General features: G+C 35.5%; 1 protein-coding gene across 12 annotated transcripts in view; it reads right to left on the reverse strand.

Moving 5' to 3' along the window:
- IQCM (IQ motif containing M) overlaps positions 1-13,749 on the reverse strand; it is a 189,092-nt gene that overhangs the window by 105,025 nt on the left and 70,318 nt on the right. For 8 of the 12 annotated variants that reach the window (XM_021396543.1, XM_021396546.1, XM_021396544.1 and 5 more), the window contains 2 exons: positions 12,065-12,127; positions 388-679 (listed from right to left, as the gene is read on the reverse strand). In XM_021396543.1, the coding sequence (XP_021252218.1) occupies positions 388-679; positions 12,065-12,079 (307 nt within the window). In that variant the 5' untranslated portion in view covers positions 12,080-12,127. Of the gene's footprint in view, positions 1-387; positions 680-12,064; positions 12,128-13,536; positions 13,663-13,749 lie in introns of those variants that run through there. The other 4 variants (XM_021396554.1, XM_021396553.1, XM_021396552.1 and 1 more) reach the window with 2 other exon arrangements.

A 13,749-nucleotide genomic window follows, 5' to 3' on the forward strand; every position in this document is an offset into this window, starting at 1 on the left:
CCCGGGACGTGGGCCCTTGGGTCCCCCGTCCCCTTTGTCACGGAATCGGGCCTAACGCCCGTAAACCGTCGACATTAGCTCATCTGCTTTCCACAGAAATTTGTGGGTTTTTGTGAGAAACAGTAAACAAACTCTCCAATATTTTCTTCCACTGTATACTTTTACTAGAGTATGTTATTTATAAACTAGTATATATATACTATGCTCAGACTTCAAAAAGATTCTAAGGATGCTCATCAGCCACACAGAACTATTAAATAACATAGAAAAATATAAATGTTAAATGTAGACTCAAAAAAAAAAAAAAAAAAAGGCAGCAGTGAGCAAGCAGTGAATTGTTGAATTTCCTCCTGTTTTAAAAATGACATGAAATAAAAGGCTTCTCACCTTCCTGTTCCACAGTGTACCGTGGAGATAGGTAGACATAAGCCTTGTAAGCCTTCTCAGAAAACATAGGGTTGGATATTCCATAATGTGGTCTTTCAGGTAACTTGTAGAACCTTTCTTCTAACCAAGAATCTTGCTGAAAAAGTTTTGGTCTTGCCATTCCAAAAGTTTTGGTGTCATAAGAGTTGGCATTATTTTCCACAATAGAAGCAGCACTCACAGGAGTCTGAGTTGAGGCCCAGTGGCAATAAGGCACAGTAAGTTTCTGGGAAGATATGGATCCTTTGCATTTCTGTTGATAAAGTAGATATATGTCATTAAGTTGATGATAGTTTTGAATTATTTCTTTTGCACGGAATTATCTCCAATATCCAATATAAAATAACAGTGAAATAAAGTTATCTCAGAAATGCCACACATCAAACAGTATTTCCCTGTATCATTTCACTTATGCTTTATTCGCATTTAAGAGAACTCATTGTATTTTTTTCAATGAAAATCACTACCTTGTTCTTAAAAAATATGAAAGAAAAAAGGAATAAATTAAGCTGCAGTTTTCAGATCTCCAAATGTCTCCTGATCCCAAAATCTTTACCTATAGGTTAAGTGCTGTAATATGAAAATCTTTGGCAAGAAACCATCCATCCCTGACCCAGAACTTTGAGATTAGATTTCACACCTACTTAGCAGCTGGTCACTTACCATTGGCCTATTTTATGGAAATAGTCTTCCATTTAAATAACAGTCATTTACATTTATTGTCAAAGTAATTTAATTTCTTGAGAACAGCTTAATAATACAGCTGCTCCATTATGCCATTTATGAATGTAGTCAAATACTTGTAATTATATTTTTAACATGTTTCTGCTATTTAGTATTCTATCCCATTTAAAAGCTTGGTTGGTAGTTCACAGATATGAAGTAGAACAATCCCTGTCTTATCTAGAAAAAAACTGCTCAGGTTCCTGTGCTAATAAGGATCATTATATTAGTCTGTTTAGTAGTGCTCATATAGGTAAAATTAATGAAGAATTGACATTAACATTATGGATATTTACTAGCTCAGCAGAGGTTAATTACAGCAGTAACTACATAGTATTTTAGAAAGTTCCTCTTCCATCTAGACTCTGAGCCAGGTTTTGCCACACACTGTAATACCACTTTAACAAAGAAGGGGTGCATCCATCTTGCATGAACTAGTCTAGCACTAGGTGAAAATATCCTTCTGCAACCAAGCTAGTTCCCATTGCAATGATAGAAAAGGGATGCAAAGAGAAGCAGCTTTTGTGCTGGAGCAGAAAGCACAGGACCAGACTGGAGAAGGGCAGCAGATGAGCAGGAAGAGGTAAAAAAAAAAAAGAGAATCATCTCAGAATTTCTAGTTTTAATTAGATACAAACAAGTTCCCAGGAACTCCTGGCTCCCCATCTCTGAAAGACACCAGCCCTCATTTTAGTCCAACAAAACCCACATCTGTTATGCTCTATATGGTGGCACACACTTCTCCAAGCTACTACAAAGCAAATATACCACATCTTTCCACGGCACAAATAAAGTAGGTTAATATGCTCAGGCTATTCCTGGACTGCCCCTCTCCACCTAAATACACATTAAAAGTTATTTAATAGACACAGGTGATAGAAAAGTAAACAGCAAATTTTAACAAGTTCTATCAAAATTTTATTATCTGAGACCTTCCCCCAAGAGGTTTATCCTTAATCTGAATTTGTTGTAGGTTCCCCAAGCATATGATTTCTTCTCCAACCAACACTGCTCCAGATGTTGTAAGATAGACTTTTCATTCTCCTCTTGATTTCATCCTTTTGAAACAGTCTGGGGGGACCACATCATTTCATTTATCCTTTCTTAGTTCCCAGATGAGAAAATTTTCAATTATCAGAATCAGCACAGTCTTCTGGTTGGTAACTTAGAAGTGCTGGGTGATAATTACACTTTTAAGACTTATTGGGAAAAAGAATAAAATGCAGCTATCCTCAACTGCCTCTTCCATAAACATTACAAATTAATTATTTTCATGAAACATTTAGTTTTACATCAGCATTAGAAGGGATACATAAAAAGGAGCAGTTTCCTGTACAGTTGTCTCAACAAGGATATGAACTTGTCAGCCACTGGAAAGGCAAAAAAAAACAATTGTGCTCACTAAATTTGTTTTCATTAAGGAGGCTTAGAAAGTATTGAAGATACCAAAAATAGAGGCAAAAATACATACAACAAAAGTAAAGCTGTGGAACAAGCTCAAATACAGAGAATAGAGAGAAGAGAAAGAATAGAGAATAGACAATACAGAGAATAGAAAGAAAAGATAACAAACAGAAATAATGTAATTTAGTGAGAGAAACATTAAAATGATTGAGAGGTAATCGGCAACTGAAAGAAGATGCATTCAGCGATAGTAAACCTGAACTATCAAAAGGGGTAATGAAAACCAAGACATGTAGTTGCAGGGGATGGGTCAAAAACAAGTCATCAATATAAAAACAGCAGCAGATACAGTGCAGAGAGAAAGCTCTTCATGAACACATAGAAAGTTTGCAGCATACTGAAGGATGTCGTGGAATTAAGCAGGGAAGTGTGCAAAAAATTAGAAGAAAGTTTCACCAAAAGCTGCAAAAGATACTATTTTCAAAGGAAAAAGTGAATTGAAAGTGTCAAGGACAAAGAAAACAAAGGAGAAAAGAGTGTGGAATACATTCAAAGCAATTCTCAAATTCGGCTAGCTGAGAAAAGTTTCAGGAAAGAGTTGAGATGGGAAGCTAAGTGGAGGCAACTCCAGGTGAAGGAGTGGAAAAGAATACTTTTGTTTGCAGAGGCACTGAATATAGTTTTCTAAAGAGATGGATCACTGTAAATTACCAATGAGATATTTGCCTGCATGTAGCAGGTTGAGATATTTTGTATAGGTAGATAATTTTGTGGCCTACACCAGGAAAAACTGTTTACTCAGATTAAAATTATTTTTACATGTATCTATGTACATTATTGTACATATATCTATGGAAAACAATGTTTTGTATATAATTTCAAATAATTTCCCTGCAGAAAAAAAAATTCTGTGAATGCACATCGCTTCATGTTGTAAATGCACAAGTGATACATCACACTTCTGTTTTAATTTTTATGTTTATTCAAGTAGCATAGTTTTGTTCATTACAAATAAAAAATGAATTATCAAGACTGCTTCTTCAGGAAAAAAATTGATTTGCAGTTTTATGAAGAATATTCCCCTTCCAGCTGCTTATACATTTGAACTACTTCGTAAGCACAATGTACATTCAGAAAAGGTCAGTTGAGTGAGTATCCCAAACACTAGTTCTAAAAAGAAAGTATCTGTATAGTTATCCCTATGTGTTGTAGGAACCCTTCTACAATTTTTCAGGTAGTACCAACACAAAAAAAAAAGTAGAAAGAAGCCATTTTGTACATGCAAACAAGACGATCCTCTATAATATTATGATATTTATGTGACATAGGCTTTAAGGATGAAAAAAAAGAATAGTTCAGGGTAAGCCATCTAGATAAATAGTTGAGGAGTTTCATGAAGCATTACTCTCTACGTAACTGAAAGAAACTTTTTTCCAATGTCTGGTTCTTTTACCAGCTTCTGTTTACTAAGAAGGCTCGATGCAGTCAGCAAACTAACAAGCTTTAAAACCATCAGAAATTAAATGGTTCAGAGAATGTTCCTTGCTGTTTCTACTGGGGAGTCTGAAGAAATGAGATTTTCTATCACAGCTCATCAACATAGGGTGAGAAGAAATAATAAAATATTACTCCAATTTTTGTTTTCTATGAAAACATTTTTCTCCACAAGTTTTATCCATGCAATTAAGATTGGACAATTCTTTGATGTAACAATGTGGACAAGTCACTGTACTAGTTACTAGACAAAGATTACTGAGAGAAAAAGTTCCAAGTGAGAAACAAAATCATGTCTTTTCCACCAGTGATTTCAACCTTTAACGTTACCCAGGGAGCTTACAAAATTGAGACCTAAGAAAATTTATGTAGGCTGACCACAACGCAGCCCTTGTTCTCACAATCCTCCTGCACAACTGAGCTAGACAGGTTCCTGCATCACAATCATCATCCTCATAGTTTTGACCCAGTTTAACTTCACAAGCCTGCCTACTAAAGATGCAGATGAACATTGATATTAATAATAATATATAATATATATCCTTCTATTAAGAAAAAAGATTGTGAAATGTGGTTTTCTCATCTTTCCCAAAAGTTTAATTGTTTTTATGGAAATGGAGGATTGTACCTTGAGCACTCTGTCTACAAGCTTTAGAGTTTTTCATGGGAGAATAAAAATGGTTAATATACAGTACTTACAAAACTGTAAAGCATTTGGCTTGTTTTCATATCTGTCACATTTTTGCTAATTTCTTGGGGTGAGGGATGGATAGTATTAAATACAACATACAAATTATTAGATTTATTTTAAAATAATTAGTTACAACTTTTGAAAATATACTCTATACTCCTACAATAAATGAGGACTGCCTATAAAATCACAGTATTTATAATATAGGCTAGCAAGTATCTACCTCTTTAGTTGTATCATTTTCAATGATCTGGAAGAAAATACAAAGCAATTGCTGGCAAAACTTGCAGAGCATGCAAAAATTGGTGGACTGAGGCAAGTGTTCTACAGAATAATTTGTTTCAAATGGTTAGGTGGCTTCATTTGAACAAGATAAATTTTAATAAAGAAAAATGAAAAGTCATAAATCTAGGCAAAGGGAACACAGGCCGCGTTTAGGATGGGGAATTGGAAAAAAGTGATTCTGAAGGTGGGTAAGAAACTGTCAACACACAGCGCAAAGCTACTGCTAAAGGAACTAACTGGATCCTTAGAAAAGTAAAGGAATATTAAAAAGAAGTTGATGTTTTCCATTATTTCCATGTTTATACTGATGCCACCAGTGCTGGAATACTGTGTTTACTCTGAAATGTGCATTTAAAAATATATATTAAAAAATTGAAAAGATTCAGAAGGGAATTAAAAGATTATCTGACACCAGAAAAATCTACATTAAGAGAAGGTCAATCTATTTACTTTCGTCAACAGAATGTAAAAAAGTGATTTGCTCACAGTGAGAGAAACTTGAGTAAATCAGCTGAAAGTGTGGAAGCCAGTGAGAATGTCTCAGCTGCTTAAAGGAATACAAACAGGCAATGTATAAAGAAGCCACATACATAGATGATATTTAGACACTGCTGAATGTAAATGATATCACTGCTCCTGATCAAAAGGGCTTGGTGCTGTTAATTTCCAGGAAATTGGGAAAATAGACAATAGTAGAGTTAAGAAAAAGTTTTTGCCTTATCACCACTCATGTTCAAAATAGGCAGAAAAGAAAAAAAAAAAATACAGTCACCAGCTGAAAACACTGAAGAATGCATTTTCTTTCACCACTCCTTCAAAAAACAAGGGAGAAAGGAATTTGGATTTGTTGGTCAAATGAGGAATGAGACAAATTCAGATCTGTAGAGTATGAAACAGTGTGTGCAAATATTAAATGGGGTTAGGGGGCATGTTACTTGAGATTGGGGGATGGGAGAGGAGCGTTGGTGTGGGGGATTTTTGGCTGGTTGTTTCTGTTTGGGACGGGGTAGTGGATTTTGGGGGTAGTGTGGGTTGTTTAAAACGAACACACCATTAGAAATAAAGGAAGATCCAACAGAAGTTGAAAGGGCAAGGGTTCTTTAAAAACATCCTCAGCAAATACGGACGATATCTCCAAAGAAATCAGTAGAAATCAAATTACTTACTTGCTTGTAAACCAAGAACACTTACTGTTTTGCCCTCCATAAAAAAGGGTTCAAACAGTAAACCTTTCTGTCAACTATCAACTTTTCATTTTCTTATTTACCATGAGAATGAAAATATTCTGTAATAACAGAAGTTCTGTGTAATAAATCACAGTCTGAATGTACCTACATGGTAAGAAGATTTCAAATACTAACTGGCTTTTTAGTCAGACAAAGAGAGGTAGGAAAGCCCAACATGTTAAAATGAAGTGCAAGAATTCCTCAGCCACATTACACAGGAAGCCAGTCTAGATTATTTTAACAGTTCCTTTCAGTTTTGAGTTCACTAAAACTAAGAATAGAGGCATTCCTGAATCCCATTGCAACAGAAAAGGTTACTTGCACCAGACAGAAATGGTAGTGCATACAGATACAAACCCTAAATGAATCCTCATCTGCTACTGAGGGGCAGATGTCGCAACATTTTCTGCCTTTCTTGAAAATATATTTTATAGGGTGACCAGGCAGAGGGAAGACTCAGAAGGGTAAGAGGGTGTCAGAAATTAAAAGGAACATTCACATACATATATTCATACTTCTTCGAATTGTATCTAGTCATTCCAAGGACATTCATAATTAAGCAAGGATAAATCATTTCATTTTCTTTTTGCACATTGTCTAGTCTTCCAGAAACACTTTCAATTTCTTCAGCCTTCAGCATCTTCCTGACTTTTAAAGGTTTGAATGTTGTTTGTTATAAGCCTGGAGTATTCTATGTGATGTTTCCAAATAATATATGTTATCAAATGATTCTCTGTAATAGCGAGCAATATGAAATACTAAGCAGCAGGAACATATTTGAGATTATGCCAAATTTATTTTTCAAAATATATTTTTGTTTATTACCATAAATAATAACATGAATAATAATTTCTGCTGGAAAGAAAAAAATATGAAGAAGAGATCTACAATTATGTAAATATATGTATATTTTATATTTATATATGTAATTCCTTGACAGTAGGTTCCATGATAAATATCTTGTAGGAAGCAAACTGGAGGGAAACAAAGGAGCAAAGAGAATATTATCAAGGTATTTAGAGGTATGACACGAGCATTTTCCTCCTAAATATGAACTACTGATGTATTTGAAGATAAGGTTTTCATCAATATCCCTGTTCCTGAATTTAAAGCTTTAAAATAATCTTAGAATTACAGCACAGGTGAAAACAATTTTTCTAAATGTGAAGGATAATGCAGAAAAAGTTCACCTTCAGCCTATCACACTGTCGCAATTCCAACTAAAATACTACTTTTTGTGACTGTAGATCCTATAGAGCTTTTACTCCCTTTTGTCAAAGATGTCCAGAAATACTACCTGTTCCCTTATCCTCATATCTGAGCAAAAAAATAATCCCATTTTCTTAAGACATCAATTTTCACCTCTTTTGTGACGATTTATAAGGTTGCAGTTTTCCTATTATTCTGTCAGACAGACTTCTGTATTCTCAGTGCAATGCAGCTGATCTCTGAATGCACCACAGGAAGCAGAAAAGTTTGATACCGTCACTGCAGGGTAACTTCTTGGTGTTGAAACTTCTTGTTATTGAAATCTCTTAATTCTAATCATTGAAAATACTTCTTCAAAATTACCCTGGAGTTCCTGATCTGATTCTTGTAAAAGTCAATGTTGAAGTAGCTGTATTCAGTCAAGGGAGAATTTTAATACGAGCAGATGCAATAAGCAGGGCCTTATTCTTCTAGGTTGTCTCTGACAAATTCACTCCACACTCTAACTCCAAGCTGTTATTCTAACCTAAACTCTCTCCTTTGCTCCCCAGTGCATTCCTACTGACTATTAAATAGAAAGGAATAATCTTGGAGTGCTGTCATTAAACATGTTACTTCTCATGATACATTTGGAAGTTAGCTGGTAGGAGGGTACGCAACAACTAGAACGAAAGCAACAGCAGACTTTTGGGGATGCTCATATAATTCACCTTCATTTTTATTCATAGAAAACAGCTTTTTTTTTTTTTTTTTTGACACACATAAAATGCGTTGGCTTCACAGGGACGATTGTTATAACAACAGAATGAGAAAATCAAAAGTCTTTTGTACATAGTTACTTGTGAAGTATACTCTCTGTCCACAACTGACAAGACAAGAAATCAACCACTAAATTTGCAGTAGAAGATACAGGCTGATAATGAGGAAAAATGATGTCTCAGATAGAACACACTGGAATAGATTGTTACAGGACCCTGCTGAGCACCGCGGTTGCTGGAGGTTTGGTAAGCTTATGCAGGAACAGTGTAGCTACAGTTGATCCTGCTTTGGGTCAACAGTTAGATAAATGTAATTATTCAATTAATGAGTGGACAATAGATTTGAGAAAAATAAGCATCATCTTGTATTTGATTTAGCTGGCACATTCAGGAAAAATTATTCGAAGTATTTAGCTTTTATGTACATTTATGTAACTAATTCTTAAAATACTAATTAATGTAACTTTATGATCCTTTTTCTCTTTTTAATGAAGATAACTGAGATTGTGTTTCAGTGGTTCATACGTACAAGGTTTTCAGATTTGAAAGTCACTTTCTAGATCACCTTAAGAAGCTTTATGAATTACCACAGATCAGCTGATTGGAGATTGAATAATACTGCTCCAAAACACCTCCTAAGAATCTTTTCAGATGTATTTTTCTTTGGCCTTATTTTAAATAAATAAATAAAATAATTCCTTATTACCACTCCTAGTTAAGACTGTGTTAAGAGAAATGAGGTTGAGAAGTTCGGTCCTAGGCACCTTTTTTTTTTTTTTTTTTTTTTTTTTTTTTTTTTTTTTGAGTGCTCAACATTCACTTTAGAGCCAGGGGAACGTCTGTAAAAGCCTTCGTGCTTACAAATAAGTAAATGGTGGTCCAAGATCAAGCTCCATCTTTGAGGATGAGCAGTGCTGATTTCTCTGGGAGACAGCTATTTGTAGCAGTACAAATCACAGCAAGAATTCCATGCTTGAGCTGGAGTGTCCCTCTAAATTTGACACTGGATGAACACAGGCTCAGAGGAAACAAAAGCCAAGCATCCAGGTAGGTGGATGTGCCATGATGGTGCTGTTTGACTTCAGGGACCAGAGAACAGATCCTGGTTGTCATTTTATTTGGTAACAGAGAACATGCAACGATTAAAAGAAAATACACCGTTACATGACAGGTGCTTTTCTCATGGAGATTAAAAGACACTAACTAGACAAAAAGAGTTTCTACAAGGTCAGCATGAGTTAGTGGTAGTAGGTTGGTTGAGTGTCTTGCAAACTGAATCCTACTTCCTTTTAAATGTTCCTTGGATAGCAGGCTCAAGTGGAGCCCAGTGGCAAAGACCCTATGCTTTGACCAATTCCCTGAAAAGAGGACCAGGGTAGGGCAGACAAAATAGAGCACTTTATTCTTAAAGCTCAAGTCTTGGGCTTGCTTTCATCATCTCATGTCAAAATAAGTGGGGATATGAACGATACAACAACTGGAGCTGTTGCAAAGCATTCTGTAGCTCTTATAATGTTAACAGTACTCCTGAACTTTGCTCATACCACACCTGACTTGGGTCTGTACTGTTAAATACCTAGTATTTAAGTGTAAAATTATATTTTTTTAAATAAAGAAGCTTCTCTTAGTTATTCTTCCAAACAATTTGTATTCAGGTTTGAGGGGGGGTGGGTAGGTTTTTGTTTTGTTTTGTTTTGGGGGGGGGATGGTGGAAGGGGATGTTTGTTTTTAGGGGTGCACCACAGAGGAGAATACTCTGGGGCCATTACAGAAAAATACATCAATGATATCATGGCAGTGCTACACTCTGCAAAGCTGCAGATCAATTCAAAAATGGTATTACTCCATTAGATTCTTGGGAAATAAAAATATCAGGTTGACTCATAACAGCAAATGTTAAAGGTTAAGAAGAAAGAGGAACTACAGGGTCAGCTCCAAGTGTCTGGGCTTGCTGTAGAGAAAAGCAGCAGAATAATACTGCATGTGAGAAAAAAAAATTGCTTGTGAACATGAAATACCATTCAGATCAGCTGGATCAAGTGGTTCCTTTCCAAAAATAAAAATTAACAGGTAAGAGAAGTTTCTCTTTCATTGCAAAAAGCCTGTCTTCATTTATGGGATATGACTAGCAACGAGCAAAGAAGTAAATTTACATCTAGAAAGAGTACTATAACTTCCAAAGGAATAACTGAAACTCTTTTGGTCTGTCGGTATCATTGATAACATAGATAGTAAAATGGAGTTAAGTACTGAATTGTCAGTTTAAGGCATATCCCACAGGATTCTATCCTTTTTCTGGTAATTTATTTATAGAGAAACCCCAGGCCTTCAGAATCCCATGCCAGTTTTGCCTTGCCTATCTCTGAGGATTTAGGAACTTCGGTGCCCCTCCTGTTATCTCTACAATCCAGTGAATCAACTTTACCTTTCTGTTTCACTTTCAAGTGCTGTGGCACAGTTATCTACAGCTATCAGTCCTCAAGTAATCCTAGAATAAACAACTGTTAAAAACAAGTACCAGGAGGTAAATCCTGTATTGAGAGTTTGAGGGGTTTTTTTCTGTCTACAGATACATGTATCTGTTGAAAGCAAAATATAAGATAAAATGCATTGCTGCAGGAAAACATCACAAATGAACAGGTAACACAGCCACCATGGATACAGCCATGATAGAAACCTGTTAATAACAAGACACGGAACCAGAAAAAGACCAGCATGGGAAGAATACACATCAAATATAAACATGGATATGGCTGAGAAATGGGGAAAAAAAGGCAAAGCAAAGGTACTCTGAAGTAAAAATAAAGCTGGGGAGAGGTTTTAGTAGGAGCTCTAAGCACATGAGGCTTCACTTTTCAAAGCAGAACTTCTGAAGCCGTAAGGGTGGCTTGTGATGATGAAAACCGTCATTATTCAAAGATGTGTAGTTTCCCTTCAACAGCGCACACAACATTTATATTCATACTATAAGGTTACGCGGAGTAGTCCTTTATAAAGAAGCACTGCGTTCAAAACATAACATAAAAGACCTAATTTTGTTTTGTTTGTTTTTTGTTTTGTTTTGTTTTTTTGAAACAACATTCATACTCACAACCTTGTAACACTGAGACTTGGTTATTTTAAGTTAATTACTCTGTTCATCTAAACTCTACAGCAAATGAAACTTCCAAGAAGTAAAAACTTGACATTTACAGATCATTCCAACAAATATTTAAAAGTCATACTGCTTTCACCATTGCATGGATGATTTGGAAGTTAGGATAGAAAATCTTAAGGAAGATAAATCCTCCCACAATCTCAGCTAGCTACTTCACACCTCCAGGCAAGGGACCTACTAAGCATTTTGTTAAAGGCAGTAGGAATTATTAACTATAAATTGCTTGCTCTTCATAGCCGGAGACACGTAGATAACATATAATCTAAACAGTGTTTAAAGTAAACTCTGCCCATGTAACTCTTTTTGGTCAACAGAATGCCTTCAGTAACCATTCCAACAGCTACTACAGAATCTGTCAACAGCTACTACAGAATCTGTCCTACTGCACAAAGCAAAACATCATATTTCCTTTTAGGATCAATTCTCTAGAAATCAAGATGTCTCTATGAAATCACAATAAACACCAACTCTTTCTCAATCAACTTACATCACTTGCTGAATTTTTCCTCTAGCCCAACACCATTTAAAGATATCACTGCATGATGAATATGCTCAGGTACAAAATTGAGTAAAGCCTATGAATTTCTCTCTTCCGTAAGTTTAGCTCAACTCTACTTTTCTCCAACACTTATAGCAAGAAACTTTTATTAAACTAACTGCTACAAGATGTTTAAAAAATCAGAAAGGTTACCTCTTTTGAGTTCATTTCCGTGAAAGTAGAACACTGAAGTGGCACAAAAACCCCTGTATAATTCTGGAAAGGAATCAGAAAGGATTAAAAATAATTCTTTTCTTGCTGTTTTTTTCCCTGCAGTTTTAATCATTGCAAACTTTTCATTTAGAATTGTTATGAAACAATTTCACTTAAACATCTTTTCTCTCAACCTCTCAAAACCAAACAACACTGAACTCTGAAAAACTAAAAACTAGTAAAAATATCTCAAAGATTTATTTCTTTTACAGGATCTATACCACATCTGAGGGCCAGAGCCATTGACCAATTGGCTTTCATCACTGGAATTTTGTCCTTGATCTAAATCACCACTGAAGTACTACTTTGGGAGCAAAAACTTTAGAAAGCACAACAGATAATGTATATTAGCCAAAGTCACTGATGTTTCATAAAGCCTTTTGAAACAGTGACATGGCCTTATGCAACAAAAAGGAACTTTTCTAGCACTAGCATCTTACATACAAAATTATACATCTGCAAGATAGCAGAATAGTTTTTAGTCTGAGGTCTCAGTAAAATTTTAATAAATAATAATAGTAATATTAAAAAGATACTTCTAAATTAAGACTTTATTTCGCCCATATTTTTAACTCACTAGCTCACTCACTAGGCCAGCTGCTGGGTGGTTACTCAGAGGGTACACATAAGAAGAGGGTAAGCATAGTTTGTCAAAATGTTTCACCAAATAAAAAATGCATGAGAAAGATCAAAGTAACTAGAACATCTGACATCAATGAATGTGCAACTTCTGCTTCTTGAAAGGCTGTGTACCTCCAACACAGCCAAACAGAGATGGACCTACAAAGAGGCAGAATGCAGGTCCAAGGTAGTATGGGATTTGGGACACAAAGTATGGGCTTAACCCATTTCAAAAATCCTTGCATATTTTTGACTTACAACCATAAACCAGCAGCTTCCTGTTAGTCTTTAATCCTCTACCCACCATTATTACACACAATGTAAAGAAATATGCAGTTTACTTGCTGCATAAGAACTGAATAAATGGTTAAATATGTGCATTTGTATACACATAAATGGCTAAATTTTGTGTGAAAGTTGACTAGCAAGTTTGTTTTTTTAGTATATTAAAAGTTTAGTGAAAAAAATCCTAGAGAGACTGCATGACCTCAGATATATTACCTGAATCACTGGAGAGGAGATAAGAATTGTCAGATGCAACTGAACATTTTTGGACTGAGTAAGCTAGTTAGTAGCTGCAAGTTGAAGCAATCATCAGTTGCATTTAATGAGCATTTTAAGCATCCTGTACAGTACACTGCAGCATATTGCAACCTGACACTTTTACCAGTACACTTAGGGAAGATAAAAACCAAAACCAGGGATTTGAAATCTGAAAAATCAGGGAGAAAATTCAAATCCAAGCACATTTTCAGTATATAGATGTTGCAGTGTCATGCAAAAACCCAGACCTATTGGTAGTGGATGTCCTTTTTATCTTCTTGCCTGCAGCAGGAAATATTACAATCTTGCATGTAAGAAGGAGGCAGTGACTTAGCATCCAAAAGGGTCAGCAATGGAACCTTAGCATCCAGAGCTGCCTAAGAACTGGCTTCCAAGGTAGCTTTTATGATGTCATGGGGGATTGCACTGTATCTTCAAAGTGCCGTACTACATTCCTAAAA

This window comes from Numida meleagris, chromosome 4 (assembly GCF_002078875.1).
Source record: "Numida meleagris isolate 19003 breed g44 Domestic line chromosome 4, NumMel1.0, whole genome shotgun sequence".
NCBI lineage: Eukaryota > Metazoa > Chordata > Aves > Galliformes > Numididae > Numida > Numida meleagris.